The following is a 19921-nucleotide window of genomic DNA, read 5'->3' on the forward strand; positions in this document are numbered from 1 at the left end:
TCCGCCCCGAGCTGCGCCTTGCAGCCACCCCGGGCGGGAGGGGGCGGTCCCGGCGGCGGGCGCAGGCGCTCGCTCCCGCGCGCACCCCGACCCCAGCGCCCTGCCCTCGGCGGCGGCCCGCCCCACCCCGCGCGGAGGAGGGCGCGCCGGCCGCGGCCGCCAGGACCCGCCCCTTCGCCTCCCGAGCGGCGGGCGGGCGGGCGCGGGGAGGCGGGGCGCGGCGGCCGGCGGTGTCTGCGCCTCGGCGGCCTGGGAGCGGGCAGACGCCCGGGGAACATGGCGGCGGAGGCGGCGGTCCCGGCGCTCCCCAACGGGGGCGCGGGGGCGCCGTCGGGCACGGTCCCCGTGCTCTTCTGCTTCTCGGTCTTCGCGCGGCCCTCGTCCGTGCCCCACGGCGCCGGCTACGAGCTGCTCATCCAGAAGTTCCTCAGCCTGTACGGCGACCAGCTCGACATGCACCGCAAATTCGTGGTGCAGCTCTTCGCGGAGGAGTGGGGCCAGTACGTGGACCTGCCCAAGGGCTTCGCGGTGAGCGAGCGCTGCAAGGTGCGCCTCGTGCCGCTGCAGATCCAGGTGGGTCCCCCCGCCGCCGCCGCCGCCCGGTCCCCGCGCGCACGGCCCCCGCCGCGCTCCTCAGGTGCCCCGCGCCGCGCCGCCCGGGAAGGGCCGGTCGCTCTCGCCGGCGTCGGGGACGCCCCCGGGAATGTGCCGGTGCAGAGGTGACGGTCGCCAGCTGCCCTCGGCGGGCGGGGGCGGGGGCCTCCCCGCTGGTGGCCGCGCGCCATCGCCCCCACGTGTGTGGCCCTCGGCCGCCCGCAGCCGCCGGGTGCGCCGGGAGCGAGTCCCAGCCTCCCGCGGAGCCCAGGGCTGGGCGGTGGTGGCCGTGCTTTTATTTGGGGGGGATGCATTGTAGGGAGCATTGGCCTCCGGGTGTGTTCCCCGGAGTTGTGTTCGCCACTTGCGGAAGCACAAAACTTTAGGAGTCAGACCTTCTCCCCCTCCTCTTCCCCCGTTTCGGGCTCATGACCTGAAGCCTCCCCTGGCCCAAGTGAGATAACCGTGTGCTTACCCTCTTCCCAGGAGCTGTCAGCTGAACCTGCTGGTTACACATTAAAAAGGTCGGATTGACCCTCCTAAATGCAACTTTAGCAAGACCATGATTTCCTGGTCATGATGACTCCGAAAGTTATTATACTTGAGGGTTATTTTATAGCTTTTTACGTTGCTTTTTAAAAAGCCACACTCTTGTACAACAGCCGGTCAGTCTCCTGTCCTTTCTTTTTATGCTCAGAGGATTCACTGAACGATTTATATTTTTGAAAAGAAAAATATGAGGTATGGTTTAGTACTACACCATCAACATTTTTCCCTTAGTGGAGAAACCGGTAAGACCAAACTGAAATGTAGCATTCGAGGGTAGAAGGCATTTTTTAATATTCAGGTGTCATTCTGCGGATCGTTCTCCAGTTGTTTTTCCCGTTGTAGTCGGCTGTGGAATTGGTCTTGTTTCCTATCACCCCAGCACCTATGCCAGGAGCTTCCTAAGCAGGTGCTTGAGGCGGCCTCAAGTTCCTGTGCTCAGAGGACAAAGGCTTTGAGAGGCACTGTCACTCCTGCAGAGCCTGCAGCAAGGCAGGTGGTCTCCACTGCTGCTGTCCACATGGAGAATTTGGAGGCCTGTGATTGTAGGTGTTTACTCCCCATTTTTATATCTTCGAGAGTTTCCATGGCATTTAGAAAAAAACAGTCACAGGGATGGCTCATCCCTACGTTGTACCCTGAAACTAATATAATATCGTATGTCACAACTGTAACTGAAAAAGAAATTTTAAAAATTAAAATATAAAATTAAAAAAAAAAAGAGTTTTCATGGCTGACCCCTCTCTGCAGCCTTCCTTGTCTATTTAGATTATTGCTGCCAAAATACCTAAGAAGTTGGATGCACCTTTGACAAATCCATTAATGAAGGCGAGAATCCAAATTCTAATGAGGAGGTCTTGGACCTGTTCTGAGGATGCAGATGATTTCCTATAGTAGTTGGAGAGGAGGGTGGGCTGTTACCTAACAGGATGTTATGCCAAACTAGCACTACCGCCCCCCCCCCCCCCATCTGTAAGGTTTAATACCAGGGATATTTTTTCCATTGATTTCTGGAGACAGTGGGAGGGAGGGAGAGAAGGAGGAGAGAGTCAGAAACATCAATGTGAGAGAGACATATCGATTGGTTGCCTCCCACACTGCACATTCCCCAACTGGGGCCAGGGGTTGAACTTGCAACCCAGGAACATGCCCTTGACCGGAATCGAACCTGAGACCCTTTGGTATGCGGGCCGACACGCTAACCATTGTATAACACCGGCCACGGCTGACAACTCTTTTTAATTAAACATTCTTATATGTGTATACTTGAAATGTCTCGTACTTTATCCAAAGGCATTATATAATTCAGGTCACTTGTGGCTTTTGAAATATTTTGCCTGGTATAGGAGGTAACATATAGTTAATTTTTTGTGGTTATGTTTAAAATATTGATAATAGCACTACTTGTCTTATCCTTTGAAAAATGATTTTTCACTAAATAGCCCAAGAATTCTTTAGTATCTGTTACAGAATATTTTATATATTTTTAATAATTAAATATTTATATTATCTTCTTCTAATCATAATATTTTGACTTCTTCAGACAGGTTCCTTGAAAATAGAGAATGTGGAGGGATATATACACAGATACATACATGGACACACACTTTCCCATATATTCATGTACCTATTCTGATACCTATTTCTATCTATATGAGATGTGTGTGTGTGTATGTGTGTGTGTGTATACACTCAGAAAGAAAATTAAGATATTTCTTTTTATAACCATTTTATGTATCTTTTGGAACACAGCAGTATAATCCTAGAGACATGGACATTTTATGCTAGAGGAAACTAGAGTCCATTCCACAAACATTTGAGGGGTAGCTGTACTGTCTGGCACAGTGAATGTAGACATGCGTAAGGCCCAATTATAATTTCTTAACTAATCTAACTCTTTTCATTTTGCCAAAGAGCAAAACATACAGGGACTTGCTCAAGGTTCACGATAATGGTGAAGACAGCAAAGCATGTGAGGGTCCTCCCTTATCGCTGGCCAGAGCATTCTTGTTCTCTTTTTATGCTTCATGAAAATATAAAGCAGAATTGAAAACAAGCCACAGACTTGAGCGTGTAATACCGTTTGTTTTGATGCTGTTTGTTGTTCTTTGGAATAGATGCCTGTCACTTAGGAAGACTCAAGGTAGCTGTGCTACTGGGATGGTAGGCCCCTTCCTTCTCCCAGAGGCAGGGACAAAGAGCATAACGTTGGCCATATGTAGGTCACTGCTTAAATAATGTGACTTGTTATTTCTCCAGACATAGGTCTTTGAGCCTCCGTGGCCCTGTCTCACACACTATATATTCTAGAATGTTTTCTCCATTTACATAGGGGTTTGAGCTTGCTTTCCTGCTTGCTCTGACTGCCATGGCCTGTGCCGCACTGTCAGCACCCGTGTTTGGTGAGCGGTTTTATGGGGACTGATCTTTAAGACCCCCATTGCCAGTATTAGGCTGTAGTAACTTTTTAAGTGTCGTCTTTTCTGAAATACTCTGTCACAGGTAGCAAAAGACAGCTCTTGTTTCAAGCATGGGTTATGTGTCTTTAACATTGTCAATATGTTTGAAGTCCGAGGAATTTTGAGACTTGGGGGAAGAAATGTCAATGACAGGATTATGCAGTGGGAATTTAGGTCATTTTTTTTACTTAGAAGTTTTAATTTTCCAAAATGTGTTTCCCAAGTGTTAACTAATAGAAACATTCCTCTGTGGAAACTCACATGAATTTGCTATCATACCACCACCAGTGTGTTTCCCAGCTTGTCGCCAGGGAAGGCAGAGCCAGTAGAGGAGGGAAGACATGGGCCTTGTGAGAGGATTGGCTTCCGCCGGCAGGGAGGGCTCTGACAGCCTCGGGTGGGTGGGCAGGAGATAAGCTTCCCTGGGAAGGTTATTCTGCCCTTGTCCTGAGTGGTTAATTGGAAAGGGATTCAGCTCCAGCTTTCACTTTCTTGGAAGTTTATTACTACTGTTATTCTCTTAAACAGGGCCATGGACAGTTCATGGCTAGACGAGAGCGCAGACTTCATGGGAAGGGAGCGAGGGCAGGTCTGTAAAGCAGAGGGAAAGGCGTCTGCTCCCCCTGGGCTGGCTAGTCTGAAGGTGTGATTTTTGAATCGGGAACGTTTACCACGGGAGCATGTAGGAGGAGCAGGTAGAAATAATTCCTTTGCAGCCTGTATTACAAAGCCGAAAACCTGTTTTGCCAGAAACAGAACATGGAATGGTAAGTCTTTTGGTGACATTGGGAAATCCACTTTACGAATCATTTACTTAATTCTGCAGACTGTGTTAACATAACAAGTTAGGCAATATTAGTGTGTGTGTGTGTGTGTGTGTGTGTGTGTACGTACTTCTTAAGGGAGCTTAATAATAAGTGGTATTTTTAACCTCATTACTGAAAAAGGGTTTTAAATGTGCTGAATTCCAGCGTGTAGTGTGTTTTCTAGAAGGGGGATCTCACAATAGCCTGAGACATTTATTGATTGATTACATGAAGCTCCTGTAATCCTTGAACTAGCCATATGAGGTAGATACTATTTTTCTTGCTTTGTGACAGATTAATAGACTGCCATTTGGAGATGGCACTGGATTTGTGTAATTTCATGTAATTGAAATGAGAGAAATTGAGATCTGGACTCGGATTTAATCCACGGGGTGTGCTGCATAGGGAGCCTCGTCCGGGGAGACACATCACACAGGCCTCTGTCTGAGTGAGTCAGTGTGGGAGCAAGGTCCTACTGTGGCTGCGTAACCTGATGGCCTTGGAGACACCGCTGAGTGAAATAAGGACGCCCCGGGCCCCCTTCGGGACTCTCTCCCAAGCAGATCAGGCCTGTTTTGAGCCTATAAAAGACCACCAAGTTTTTGAAAACATCACATTTACAATTCCAAACTTGACTCCTTCCTAAAGATATGAATTGTACTCACTGTAGTACTTTGCTAGGGAGCTGCTGTGACAAAGTACCCCAGACTCAGTGGCTTATACAACAATTTATTTCTGGCAGTTTTGAAGGCTAGCGATCAGGGTTGCTTCTGAGGCCGTGAAGGAGAATCCGTGCCATGCCTCTCTCCTGGCTTTTGCTGATTTGTTGGCAGCCTTTGGCCTTGCTTGGCTTATGGACACATCACCCTGATCTCTGCCTTCAGGTTCACAAGACCTCTCTCTCCCAGTTTCTCCCTTTTTATAAGGACACCAGTCATGTTGGACTAGGCCCGTGGTCGGCAAACCGTGGCTCACAAGCCACATGCGGCTCTTTGGCCCCTTGAGTGTGGCTCTTCCACAAAATTCCACGTGCGGGCGTGCACGTACAGTGCGATTGAAACTTCGTGGCCCGTGCGCAGAAGTCGGTATTTTGTGGAAGAGCCACACTCAGGGGCCAAAGAGCCGCATGTGGCCCGCGAGCCGCGGTTTGCCAACCACTGGACTAGGCACCCACCCTACTCCAGTAATAATACCTCATTGTAACTAATTATATTTTCAATCCAAATAAAGTCACTTTCTGAAGCACTGGGGTTAGAGATTCAATGTGTGGATTTTGGGGGACACAATTCAACATATAACATGCGCCATGTCGTACTTTTATGGAGAGAACAGAACTGGTGCGCAGTCATCACCGAGGAAGGCCAGTCAGTCACCCTGTATGTGCCTGTCCTGAGTAACCAGGGGGACCGAGCCAGGGAGGGGCAGATTCCTAGTCGGTGAACAAGCCATTGTTAAAAACAGTCAGTGCACACGTGCTAGTGAAGGAGGGTAGATACTGTCATGATCATGGTAATAATGGGACTTGGGGATGAAGAGCCTTTTGTATAGGAAATCACAGGTTAAATCCCAGCTATGACAGCTCTTAAGAAAGTGGACAAAAATTTATACTAGAAAATGGTCTTAAATTCTAGCTTGAGGAAGCCATTGGCTGTGATCAGCTCTTTGTATTTAAATATGTGTATTGAAGTCTGTATTGTTGAATGTACATGTTGTAGGGATATAGGTAGAAATGTGAAGGCAGGTATATGCACATATTTTTACATATGATTTCTTCATGCTTCTTGAATATGCATTTGTCTGTAATTGCTACACTTTTACTGTGACGGCATTTGGTCAAAGCAACTTTTATTTTGTTATCCTGTGGTTGCAACATGTAAATGTTTGACTAAGAACAATATTTTATTTATTCACTTTTTAATATTTTTATTGATTTCAAAGAGGAAGAGAGAGATAGAAACATCAATGATGAGAGAAAATAATTGATCAGCTGCCTCCTGCATGTCCTCCACTGGTGATCATGTCAGAGCACCTGGGCATGTGCTCTGACTGGGAATCAAACCATGACCTCTTGATTCATAGGTCAACGCTCAACCACCAAGCCACTCCGGCTGGGCATATGAACAGTATTTTTAGTTGGTTTTAAGAGAAATTCATGAGTCAGAGTAAGAAGTCCCTGTGAATTATAGAGTCAATGTGTAATTTAACAACAGCTTTTGGAATTCATGTGGATTTCGGGGGTGGCGGGGGGTTGGTTGGACATGGGTTGGATTGGTTTGATTTGTTTTGTTTGTAGCCTCAAAGCCTCTTTCTTGGCTTGTAAAGTATGGAGGTTATTCATAAAGTAGCATCTTTCCCCGTAACTACCATAGCCTAGGGAGACCATTTATTTTTATTTATTTATTTATTTATTTATTTATATATTTTATTGATTTTTTACAGACAGGAAGGGAGAGGGATAGAGAGTTAGAAACATCGATGAGAGAGAAACATCGATCAGCTGCCTCCTGCACACCCCCTACTGGGCATGTGCCCGCAACAAAGGTACATGCCCTTGACTGGAATCGAACCTGGGACCCTTCAGTCCGTAGGCTGACGCTCTATCCACTGAGGAACACCAGTTAGGGCGAGACCATTTATTTTTAAAACAAACTTTTTATTTTAGGATAATGTTAGATTTATAGCAAAGATAGCACAGAGACTTCCTGTAGACTTGTATCCAGCTTCCCCCCATTACTGTGGCATATTTGTCACAACTAAGGAACCAACATTAACTGAGCTCCACACTTCATTCAGATTTCACTAGCTTTTCCCTAATGCCCTTTCCTGTTCCAGGATCCAATCCAGGATACTAATTACATTTAGTTGCCATGTCTCCATAGGCTCCTCTGGGCTATGACTGTTTCCCAGACGTCCATTGCTTTTTATTATCTTGACAGTTTTGAGGAGTCCTGGCCAAATGATTTGATAGAATGTACCGCAAATTGAATTCATCTGATTTTTTTCTCATGCTTAGACTGGAGTTGCGGGATTTTGAGAGGGAGATTATGAAGGTCATTCTCACATTATATGAAAGCTACATACCATCAACATAACATCATTGGTTAAAAATTTTGTATTTTTTAAAGTATATTTTTATTATTGATTTCAGAAAGGAAGGGAGAGGGGGAGAGAGAGATAGAAACATCAATGATGAGAGAGAATCATTGATCGGCTGCCTCCTGCACGCCCTACACTGAGGGTCAAGTCCTCAACCTGGGCATGTGCCTTGACCGAGAATCAAACTGTGACCTCCTGGTTCATAGGTCAACACTCAACCACTGAGCCACTCCAGACAGGGGGTTACCTTCATCTTAGTCTATTTGAGGCAGTGTTAGCCAGGTTTTTCCACTATAAAGTTGCGCTCTTCCCTCTGCTCTACTCTGAGAAAGTGAATTACGAAGTGCCACATTCAAGGGGATATTGGGAATTTAACTCCTTGAGAGGAGACTATCTAGGCATTTTTGGTTCACTAAATTATAACCAGTCATCTCTGCATTAAAAAAAAAAATGTGCCTTGCCACCTTATCTCTCTCGTTTCTTTCTTTGTTCACTGAACGTTTATAGATGATGAGTTCCTGAACTAGAAAGGTTTTTCAGGGCAGCGAGGATTTTAGGGCTGCATTTTCTGACCTCCTCAAACTGTGTCTTATATGACATGCATCTGATGTGGTCCCCTGCCCAGAACAGGATACCTCACCACTGAAATGAGGTACAGGGAAGCACCAGGGAATAGGAACCCCAGGAGATCACAGCTCTGATTATTTAGGATTTCCGGGTAGATAAGATTTTATTTCTTCAAGTACCCAAAATATTTTTTAATATTTTGACCATTTTATATTATAGTCCCGCCCTGACCAGTTTGGCTTAGTGGATAGAGTGTTGGCCTGCGGACCAAAGGGTCCCGGGTTCAATTCCAGTCAAGCGCATGTACCTTGGTTGCGGGCATATCCCCAGTGGGGGGTGTACAGGAGGCAGCTGATCGATGTTCCTCTCTCGTCGATGTTTCTAACTCTCTATCCCTCTCCCTTCCTTGCTGTAAAAAATCAATAAAATATGTGATAGTCCCAAAATGTTATATAATTTAACATTTTCTTAATGTGTGTGATAACATGATATTACTCCAGTTTATAAGTTTTATACAGCTTGTTATTCCTTCACTAGAGGTCTAGAGTGTAGGACAAGTTGAGTTTTGATCTGCTTTTATTGTGCATTGAAGCTTCTCTCGGTCAGCTGTCATTTCTTGCTGCTGTCAGTTTGCCTATCTCCAGCAGTTTGCTTTCTCATTTGCTGTTCACAACCATCTATGAGTTCAGAATCCAGACAACCAAACTTGAGTTAGTGTGTGAGATCTTGGAGATTGAAGTAGGTCTCCGGCATAGGAGCAGCTGCCCGGGAGTTTTATTTTGCATGCTTGCTGGCTTCCCCCTGTCGGGGAGTGTTGAGCTTGGCTGAGTTCTATTACTATCATTTAAAACAGTGGTTGATGGTAAACTGCTTTTCATAGTGTGCCCTAAACACATTGTGAATGACTAGGGACCTACGATTCAAATTTATAAGAAGAAAATAATATAGATTGTGAGCCTTTGTAACCAAGATTTAATGTTTACTGAGAGTTTAAAATACATAGACATAAAGAATGATTCTTTTAAAAATGGTCCCCTAAGTCAGTGGTCGACAACCTTTCGGACCTCACGGACCACCAGTGGTCCACAGACCACTGGTGGGCGACCGCTGCCCTAAGTACCTATATACATATTATATTCACGGCTTTTGAAAAATTACCAAAATGGCGGCATAATATTTTCATTAAAAATGTATGTAAGAAAGCAGCCAAAGGTAGCATATATAATTTAAGATGCTTCGATATTTAGTTTAATTAAAACTAGGAAAACCCTATACATAGTGTTTAATCCCATAGAATCTATATATATAAAAGCCTAAGCGACCAAACAACCAAACAACAGGTCAACCGGTAGCAGTGACACGCACTGAACACCAGGGGGTAGACGCTCAACACAGGAGCTGCCCCCTGGTGGTCAGTGCGCTCCCACAGTGGTAGCGCTCCTCAGCAAGATTACCGAGCAGCAGCAGTGGTGTTGGTGGTGGTGGTGGTGGTGGTGGTGGTGGTGGTGGTGGTGGCAGGCGCAGCGGGGCCGGGATGAGCGGGAGCGGTGCCCAGCCTGGGCTCAGGCTCCTCCCTGGCCGCCTGCCACTTCAGGCACTACTACATCCCTGGGGGGATGTCGGACTGCCAGTTTCTAAACCAGCAGTCTGACATCCCCCCAGGGGTCTCGGATTGCGAGAGGGCACAGGCCAGGCTGAGGTGCACAAATCTGTGCACCAGGCCTCTAGTATATAATATAAGATGCTTGGATATTTATTTTGATATTCTTTATTGGCAAAGTAGGAAACCCTATACATTGTGTTTGAATTACAGGTGTCACTTGCTCTGCGTGAACTTGTGTTGGCGTGCACATGGCTAATCAGTGCATGTTTATGGAGGTAACACCAGAGGGAGATTAAAGCACCAGAATCCCTCAGACCAGGGCATAGAGGAATAAAGAGAAAACTGATTAGAGCAGTCATACTGTTAAGGATGAAAGAATCCTTTTAATGATTCACTGAATTCCTGTGGTAACCTGTTTCCTGAGGGTATGCTGTGTGCTGAGGCAGTAAGGCATCTAGGGCCAGGCAATGGTGCAGCCACCACTGTGTAATGGAGACACGGATTCCTGTAGAAAATTATCATCGGGGAGTGGTTTTAGAGAAAGCAAAACAGGTTAATTAGCAGAGTGGCTAGAAGAATAGTGGTGTGGGTTCATTCAGGACCAGACTGAACGCTTTACATGGCTCTCTGTAATTTGAGAAGGTGGAAAGAAAAGCACCATGGACTTTTAAGAATCCAGTGGTTAAATTCTTATATTCAGTAGTGATTTTCACTTCTTGGTGGATTCATATTGGGCCTAAGTTGTTAGAATAGACCAACTATGGCAATGCAAAGCCTGGTAATCTGATACCCAGTTTTCATCTTGTCATTGAAGCCTCTGATTTTGATAAATATGTTTTAAAATGCAGACATCAAATTTATGGGGACAGCGCTCTAACCAACTGAGTTACCCAGCAAGGGCCTGCTTCTACTTCTTATTCACATTTTAACATTATTGGAATACTATTGAACTGTGCTCTGTTTTTAAAATTAGCATTTCTTCTTAGGTGGTACAAATTTTTGAAATATATATATATATATATATATGCTATTTTAATTGGCTAAAAAATGTTTTGTCCTGTGAGTGTTAAAATTTGTGAAATCATTTCTGTATTGTTGGCCGGGTTTATTGCTAATTTTCACTATTAAAAGCCGTTCCCTGGAAATCTTTGTGGATAATTTTTTTTCTGTAGTTTAGATCATTCCTTTTGGATAATAGTTGAAGAAATTGACTTAGTGGATCAAACAGTAGAAACATTTTCTTCTTTTATTGACCTCCACCGAAAATAAATGTCATCGGATAATGAGTGCTAACTCATTCTTTTTTCTTTTTTTCCTCAGCTCACTACCCTGGGAAATCTTACACCTTCGAGCACCGTCTTTTTCTGCTGTGATATGCAGGAAAGGTTCCGACCAGCCATCAAGTATTTTGGGGATATTATTAGTGTGGGACAAAGATTGGTACGTTTGCTTATTTTTTTCCAATTTACTAAAGCATGATATACATTCATATATATATATATATATATATATATATATATATATATATATTACTAATTATCTTTGTGGGGGTTTTTGTTTGTGTGTGTGGTTTCTTTCCAGTTGCAAGGGGCCCGGATTTTAGGAATTCCGGTTATTGTAACAGAGCAGTACCCCAAAGGTCTTGGAAGCACTGTTCAAGAAATCGACTTAACGGGTGTGAAACTGGTGCTTCCAAAGACCAAGTTTTCCATGGTGTTACCAGAGGTGGAAGCGGCGTTAGCAGAGATTCCTGGAGTCAGGAGCGTTGTGTTATTTGGAGTAGAAGTAAGTACCTCTTGTTATGTTGTGGACATAATCTCATTTGTAGGAAACTTGATCCTGGAATGCATTTTTGTATATAGAATACCACGTAGGTGGTAATCCTGATGAAAAATAGCCACCGTTTATTAAGTGTTGACTATTTGCATGGCAGTAATCTAAACACTTTATATGTTAATTCGTTAAACTCTCATAGCAACCCTCTACGCTAAGTCCTCCCCATCTTATAGGCGAGGAAACTAAAACGCAGATGCTGTATAACATTAAGGGATGGAGCGGGATTGCAATCTAGGTTGATAAATTCTTGGGCTTTTACTTTTAACCACTACTTTTGGAACACAGTTTTACTAAAGGCATTATTTTTGTGTTGTAGGATTTCACCTTGGGTCATAATTTTGCTCTGGAAAAACCTTAGAAGTCATGTAGTTCAGGGTTGAAGCCTTTTTGTATAAATGTCACACCAAATGCTATTGCTGACTTTTGCACTTTTTTCTGCTCGTTCATCATCATTAGACCTCGTGCCTAATGAAGATGATCTTTGAGCAGTCCTCCAGTGCTAATGGCAGTGAGCTGAGCTGTCAGTTGATAATTCTCCAAACTTCCCTTGTCGTATAAGATACGGTTGGCATCATGGCATCATTGGGATCTGCTTTCATTCATTGTATAATCCAGCTATTGTTGGAGCATGTTTTTACTTTATGTTTCCGCTAACCATTTGTTACAAGTTAGTACTTGGAAAGATGGAACCTGTATAATACATGTGCTGGGACACTGGGTATTTTTTGCCCGTGTCACGAGTTATTTTTAACCTGGCCTACCTTTACTGCTGGGCGCCTTGTAACAACTCAGTTTTCCCATTACTTTCTCAGTCTGCGGTACTGCAGACTCATGCTTTGTATTAGGCACTTGGTGTGAATTCAGAAATAAACCCAATTGTGAGTGGCATCAAAACTGGGTGGTAGCATCAGCTGTTGGAAGGTCATCCAGGTGACAGAGAGGAAAACCTTTTAACAAATCCTCACAGAGCTCTAAGAATATGGTCAAGGATCCCAGAATCAGGAACGCTGAAGTAATCCAGTTCCTGACGTTAGAAAGGGGAAACTAAACCAGAGATGCTGTTTATGCTCAAGGTTACCTAGCAAGTTAGAGGCAAAACGAGGTTAGGACAAGGTCATTAGACCTGCCGTGGTTGCACATTTGCAAAATACTTTACATTTACCGCGTTATTACATATGATTTCTTACTTTCCTTCTAGACTCACGTGTGCATCCAGCAAACAGCCCTGGAGCTCGTCGGCCGAGGTATTGAGGTTCATATCGTTGCTGACGCCACCTCATCGAGAAGCATGATGGACAGGATGTTTGCTCTCGAGGTAATTGTCTTGCGGTTAAACAAGTCATTTACCAAGTTTTCCAAATAAGTTTGAAGAGCATTGAATATTTGACAGCAATGCAGGATTTACCTCTTCAAGTTGAGATTGGTCAGACAGCATCAGACGCTTTGAGGTCTCACCACCATATCCTATTTTATCTCCGCTGTCTCCTTAGATCTAGATTACTAGTGACGCCAAGAGCTCCTTGATGTCTTTTGTCATAACTTTGCTAGAGATTTATGCATGAACTGGGAGAAATTCCAGTAAGCTGAGCCTGAACCATTTAGAGATTTGCAAATTAAAAACAGCTCACCTAGGTTTAACTCAACCAAGATCTAGCCAAACCGAGGGCATAATGGGCCTAAGCCTGGTTCAGCCTCCTGTGAGGTTTTCTCAGACTTGATTTCTGGGACTAGGAGGTATGTCACGGACTGTGCATGCCACTCACATGCAGTGTATCGTGGTTCTCTGACTAGAGTGTCAAGATGTGCATCATAGTCCTTTGAAATATTCACTCCATATTGTGAAGATTCATTGTGTGTGTGTGTGTGTGTGTGTTTAATTCTAATCCTATAATGATTTTAGAGTAATGTACATGTAGATTGAATTGCTGCATTCTTTAACTGATGGCCTATGAACCACTTTCTCTGTAGGATGGCTGTCATCTTTTTAGCCTACAGTGTTTCCTGGGATGGTGAGGTAGGGAAAATGAGGAAGAATCAGAGGTGGAAAGGAGAAGAGTCAGTGGGGAGGGCTGGTGCAGAGCAGGTGGGGAGCAGCATTTGTTTAAGGCATCCCTTCTCTATTTTATTCCTGCCACAGTGAGTCCTATTTTGGGATTATGGGTGGAAACAGTTTTATTAATTTTGTTTAAACATTTTTAAGTCCATTTGGACTATTGGGTTCTCTGGTACTTAGGTACTAAGTGTTGCTTTTTCCCATCTCAGCAAAGATCTTTAAGCTGTTTTTACAACCATGAGTTAATCAACTTCCACATTTCAGATTTTAATAATGAGCTTATTCCTTCCACTGTCAGATCCTCACTGTCCCAGCAAGCAGCTCTGTTCCTCTGTGGATAATTTATCTTTCTGGTAGTGCTGAGGTCTAGAACTTGAAGTGTTTCCAAGGAAGTGAAAACTAAAAGCATACAAGGAACACAAATCTTCCTTGTTTATAAAGATAGTTCAAGGGCGTTTGTTCTGCAGTCATGTAAGTTTTTTAGACATGTCTTTATTATGGCATTTATTACAGAAGATTGTTATTGTTGGCAGTTCTTTCTTCTCACAAGACTCAAAATAAAAACATAGCTTTTTGTCATCTGAACCTCATTCCTTGAGAGGTAGCCTGTAATCTCAGTGACTCGGGGTCCACACCGTGGAGGGTTGATATGGGTGTGAATGCAGGTTCCGGCATTTTGTAAATGTGTGTCCTTAGACAAGTTATCTAATATCTATGCCTCAGATTGCTCATTAGTGAAATGGAAATAATATTCACTACATGGGAGGATTTGGGGAGGATTAAATAAGATAATGTATTGGTAGCACTTAATACCATGTCTGACACTGTAATCACAAATGATAGCTACTGCTTTTATTTTTATTGTTATTATTTCTTGTCTTCATGAGGTTAGTCTTATCAGAAATGTATAAGCAGCCAAAACCGGTTTGGCTCAGTGGATAGAGTGTCGGCCTGCGGACTGAAAGGTCCCAGGTTCGATTCCGGTCAAGGGCATGTACCTTGGTTGCGGGCACATCCCCAGTGGGAGGTGTGCAGGAGGCAGCTGATCGATGTTTCTCTCTCATCGATGTTTCTAACTCTCTATCCCTCTCCCTTCCTCTCTGTAAAAAATTAATAAAATATATTTAAAAAAAGAAAGAAATGTATAAGCATGTATTAGCTTGCAAGACCCAGAAGGGACTAGTCCTGAAAAGTTCTTAGGAGGGAAAGAAAGCATAGAGTCTAGGGTGGATTCGGAGGAGCATGAAGCAAACAGCGTTGAGTTAAAGTGTTGGGGTTGAAAGGGAAAACAGAATCAGGTCAGACGGTGGTAGGGGAACCATGCCGCATTTCAGTTTCCTGCTCAGTCTGAATTTGCTATGGAACTGTTTTAGTTTGTCCCTAAATTATTGAGAGAAATGTTAAATTTTCTCTTTTATTTTATGACTCTGAAAGTTAAATAGCAATCTGCCAGCTCCCCTTCTTCTTGGTTCCTTTAGAAGACAACTGCTGAAGATAATTCCTGAGACCACCCATATAGCCTGTCAAGGTCATGATCCTAATAAGGTTTATAGTTACCATTACTGGAATTTCTGAGCCAGGGTCTGTGCTGTGAGCTTTACTCAACAAAACTCGCTGAACACCTACCACCTAGCAGGCATTGTTGCTTTCAACTAATAATTGTAGAGTAAGTGCAGAATAAAACACTCTCTTGAAGTTGATGTCCCTGTACTTCTGGGGAGTTGTTAGTGTTGCCTGGAAATAAAAGGATTTGCTTCCCACACCCCCCACACCCGTCCTCTCTAAAGCCATCATGGTTTTGTGCTCTTGCATTTTTCGTTTGTGGGGCAGACTAATCATTCCTTTCCTTTGGCCTAGTTGGACTGAGACTGCAAGTGTAAGGGAAGCACATTGGAAACCTATTACCATGTACCCGTGTGTGGTCAAAACAGCTGGAGTTTTAATTGCCCTTTTAAAGCCGGGAAAGAAAGTGGGTTTGGGACCAGCACTGTGGGTGTCCTGTAGCTCAGGGTGGAGAGCAGGAGCCTGCCAGGCTCTGGAAAAGTTGCTGTGGCTCCCTCCCTGCTTTCAGGTTGGGGCTGGGCAGGTACCGTGCGAAGGTCTGCCAGCCACACCTTCCCCTACACAGGTTCTTGGCTTGATTACTTTTGAATCCAATCGATATTGGCCATATGTCAGTCTTGAAGCCAAGTAATATCGTATAGGTTTTAGTGTGTTTCTGTGCCTGGAGCCTCCCGGCCTACCCCACCACTGTGACCGACTCTCAGCCCCTCTGAAGGCTGTTGAGGGGACCAGGCTCGGTCAGCAGATCACTAGGGAAAGCTGGCTTCTTCCTGCGTCATCAGATTTCTTCCTTGGGCCTGAGAACAGCTTTCTGTCCTTCCTGCCTCACTAAGGAACGAGAAAGATGAGTGGCAGCTCACTTTGGTTGGCATTTTGGATTTTCTAAAGCACCTTCACTGACATTGAATGTGCATGATTCAGATTCAGGCTGAATATTGAAAGTCCGCTGATGCAACAGCGAGCAGTAAGACAGGCAGGACGGCCAGCCGGGGAGGGCACCAGCGGGGTTTGAGGGACTGGAGATACAGCTGGGCTGCAGCTAGTCCTGTATTTGCTCCCTGCCCTTCTGTCTGAAGCAGGCACACAGTCCTTTGAGATTTCTACAGGTTGTGAGATGTTAGTGGACTGAAAAGCAAGGAGGGGAAATTCATGTCCAGAAGTGTTGGAAAAACTCAGCGGTCACTCACCTTCTGGTATTTATGCCAACATCAGGGGCACCAGCAGCCTGGCTTTGTGCTTCCTCTTTCCTCCATTCTTCCCGGCTGTCTTTGCGTGGCCTGAGGGTTCTGGTCCTCTGCTCCGCACGCCCTCTGTCCTGGCTGTCGAGGCCCAAGCCTGTTTTCTCAGACGCAGGCTGTGGCTATACTTCCTTCTACATCTTTGGGGGTAAAAAGCAGGAGTGTGCCACTGGGAAGGTAGGGCCTGCGGATCAGTAGCCATCTGAAGGAGGATTTACTGTCGCTCCACGGGGCTGTCTGGCTATTCAAGCGACTTCTTTCTTTCTTTCTTCCTTTCTTTTCTTTCTTTTCTTTCTTCTTGGTCCCCGCCGCCTCTGCCTCAGCCCCCGCCCCCGCAGCTTCTTCCAGAAGGACTTCCAGTCTAATTAGCATATTACACTTTTATTATTATAGATTATTATTTTTAATCTTTATTGTTGAAAGTATTACATATGTCCCCTTTATCCCCCATTGACCTCTCCCAGCCTGCCCCCACCCCCAGCCCAGGCCTTCATCACTCTACTGTCTGTGTTCCTGGATTATGAATATATGCATATTCATAACAAGTTCGTTGGTTGATCTCTTCCCACCCCCCACCCTCTCCTGCCTTCCCTCTGAGGTTTGACAGTCTGTTCGGTGCTTCTGTGTCTTTAGATCTATTTTTGTTCATCAATTTATGTTCATTAGATCTCCAGGAGTCGCTCATATGTGGAATCTAATGAGCAGCTCCTCCTTTCCAATGAGAGACTGACCTGGGCATTTTCCTCTGACTTGCCTAGAAATCTTTCTCACCACCTCATCTTCCATGGTTCTTACATCAGATGTTTCTGGGGATAACAGTTGGTTCATTGTTTTGCTGTTTGTTTGGGGGTTTTTTGTTTGCCTAGGGTTTCTGATAACAAATACATCCAAAAACTCAGTCTCTACTGCAGAATTCTCTTCTCACCTCCCTTCTCCCTTCCCCCTTCTCCCCCACCATTCCCTCCACTTTCCCCCGTTTGCCTTCCTCCCTCCCTCTTTTCTCTTCCCCCCCTTCCACTCTCTCCCTCCTTCCCCTCCTTACATTTCTGTTCTTAGTTCTTTATCATGATTCCACTAGAGCAATTTGGCAAGGACTCTTTGACCTGTCGGTGAAATTATACAATCTTAACTTTTATGCTGTAGTTAATGTGTTTCCAACATGTTAATGATGGTGGCAGGGTGATGGATCCATTGTCATCCAGGGGCATATTCCTTTTTTTTTTTTTTTTTTTTTAATGTTGTTGATTTCAGAGAGGAAGGGAGAGGGAGAGAGAGAGATCGAAACACCAGTGATGAAAGAGAATCATTGATCGGCTGCCTCCTGCACGCCCCACACTGGGGATCGAGCCCACAACCCAGACATGTGCCCTTGACTGGAATCGAACCTGGGACCCTTCAGTCCCCAGGTCAACACTCTATCCACTGAGCCAAACCAGCTAGGGCAAGGGGCACATTCTTAAACGAAACCTGAGGCTCTTCCACCACCAGTCATTTCTTACTTAGTGGGAGGACACACATGCTATACGTCACATGTTTGTGGACAGAAAAGGTAAATGAGAATCATTGTTTTATAGCCATTAGCCTTGATTTCCCATCTATCTGTGGCACATATAAGCAAAACATTGGCTGTTTTCTTTTACTTGTTTCTAGCCCATAGTACCAATATCGAGAATAACCACAGTGTGTTTGTGGTGTGGTTAGTTTGAAGTCTGTCCCCATCACTGACTTCGATAGTATAGCTAAGGACCATGGATTTAATAGAGAATACTAATTATTGTGTCCCAGCATCCTTTTTGCTATTTTAACATGGCATTTATTCTCATGCTTCCGTCTTCATTTGTCTTTATCTTTCTTTTGAAAGCGTCTTGCTCGGACTGGGATCATAGTGACGACCAGCGAGGCTGTTCTGCTACAGCTGGTGGCGGATAAAGACCATCCAAAATTCAAGGAAGTCCAGAATCTGATTAAGGCGAGTGCCCCAGAGTCGGGTCTGCTTTCCAAAGTCTAGGGCATTTGAAGGACTGGTGTGCCACTCACCATCGGGGCAGGGCTGTAACCCGACAAGCTCTTGTCTCTACTAGAATTAAAATGCTAAGTCAAATATTGGCTCTTTTTTTGCGCCTCTTAGTAAAACTTAGTAAAAATGGTCTAACATTTGGGTGCCAGCATTTAGTTACAAATGTCAAAGGCTTCAGGTGCTGCTTATCTTCTCTTTTTTTCTCTCCTTAATGTGCTCTTATTTATTTAAAAAAAATATAATATAGGTGCCTGTTTTGTCTATACTGTATACATTGATCATAACTCAAGAGTGCACACTCGTGAAGTTTTCTTGTATTGTGCACTGCAGAGAAAAAGCTGTATTGACAAGAGTTTGACTTTTGTATTATTGAAACACATATGTTAAGACTTTAATGTGGACTCAGTGCTTTTACTTTACAGGTTGATTAAAATAGGATTCTTATATGAGATTTAAAAACAGGTCTCTGATTCATGTTACCCCTTCCCCTCATAATGCAGTCAGTTTACTGACTGAGTTGCATTCATCTAACCAGACGGAATTAGGTTGGGAAATTATATATCTTTCATGTGTATGCTAATTTTCTTATTCTGGTCACCATCACTAAGTCTCTGTTAATGTTCTCTTTTTTAATTGAGTCTTTTCCTAGCAAGACTCGTTGGGTCATTGTTTTAATTTTGTAAACAGATGGGATGATTTGCAATGTCATATAGTTACTGGAGGGCTGTTTTAAAATCTTTGAGGTATTACCTTAGCTGACTATCTTTACAAAAATATCAAATATACCTTCTAATATGCATAAGATTTAACAAAAAGTTCAAGGCTGGATAAAATGTAGTTTTCAAATGTTCATATTTTTGTTTGATATTTTCTCCACCTACCGTCCACTTATATAGGTACCAGTAACGATTTGGTAGTATTAATTTTGTAGTCATTGCTATCCTTCAATAAATTTATTTTCATTAAATACTTAGTAGAGGGTTTTAAAACTTTTTTTAAGTATTATGTGAAGTATGGAACATTGCTGTCTTTTATATTAAAGTAATTAAAGAAAATGTATTATGTGAATGAAATTATTGTGTCCCCCACAACACAGCTCTATGAGTACTATTCCAGGCATTCTAATATCTATTTAAAGGTGCAATATATATATAAGGTATAAATGTTGCCATTTATAATCTTTCAACTCCTGAGAATTTTCAAAGAAGGAAAATCCTTTGCAGGCAGGGGTACAGAGATTTTGCCGAGGGGCCTTCTTCATGATTCAGTAGGAATCTTCAGAGCAGTAGGAATGTTTGTTTTGTCAGTGGTAACAGACAACAACCTCACAGTTCTTCTTTTGGGTGTGTTTAAATTTTTTCTTGTCAGCAACCTTGTGTGTCAAAAAGAAGAATCAAAGACTTCTCCGCACTTAAAGTAGTTTTTAATAAATTTAACGTAGTGCTTTTCAAACTTTAATATGAACGCAGATCACTTGGGGGTCTTGTTAAAACGCTGACTCTGGCTCAGTAGGTCTGGGTCGAACCGGCTGCCACCAGTGCTG

The 19921-nt window shown here is 43.9% G+C and overlaps 1 protein-coding gene across 2 annotated transcripts; it reads left to right on the forward strand.

Annotated features, from left to right (window-relative positions):
• Positions 1 to 212: 212 nt before the first annotated feature.
• On the forward strand, positions 213 to 19351 carry ISOC1 (isochorismatase domain containing 1). 2 transcript variants are annotated; one of them, XM_081088671.1, is made up of 5 exons: positions 213 to 573; positions 10992 to 11111; positions 11253 to 11456; positions 12706 to 12822; positions 18223 to 19351. In XM_081088671.1, exons 1-5 carry the CDS (start codon positions 277 to 279, stop codon positions 18367 to 18369), a joined length of 885 nt encoding a protein of 294 aa, XP_080944797.1. In that variant the 5' UTR covers positions 213 to 276; the 3' UTR covers positions 18370 to 19351. The 2 variants fall into 2 exon arrangements, with proteins under 2 accessions (XP_080944797.1, XP_080944798.1); XM_081088672.1 differs by having other exon boundaries at positions 265 to 546.
• Positions 19352 to 19921: the final 570 nt, after the last annotated feature.

Source organism: Myotis nattereri (assembly GCF_964212035.1).
Source record: "Myotis nattereri genome assembly, chromosome: 4".
Lineage (NCBI taxonomy): Eukaryota > Metazoa > Chordata > Mammalia > Chiroptera > Vespertilionidae > Myotis > Myotis nattereri.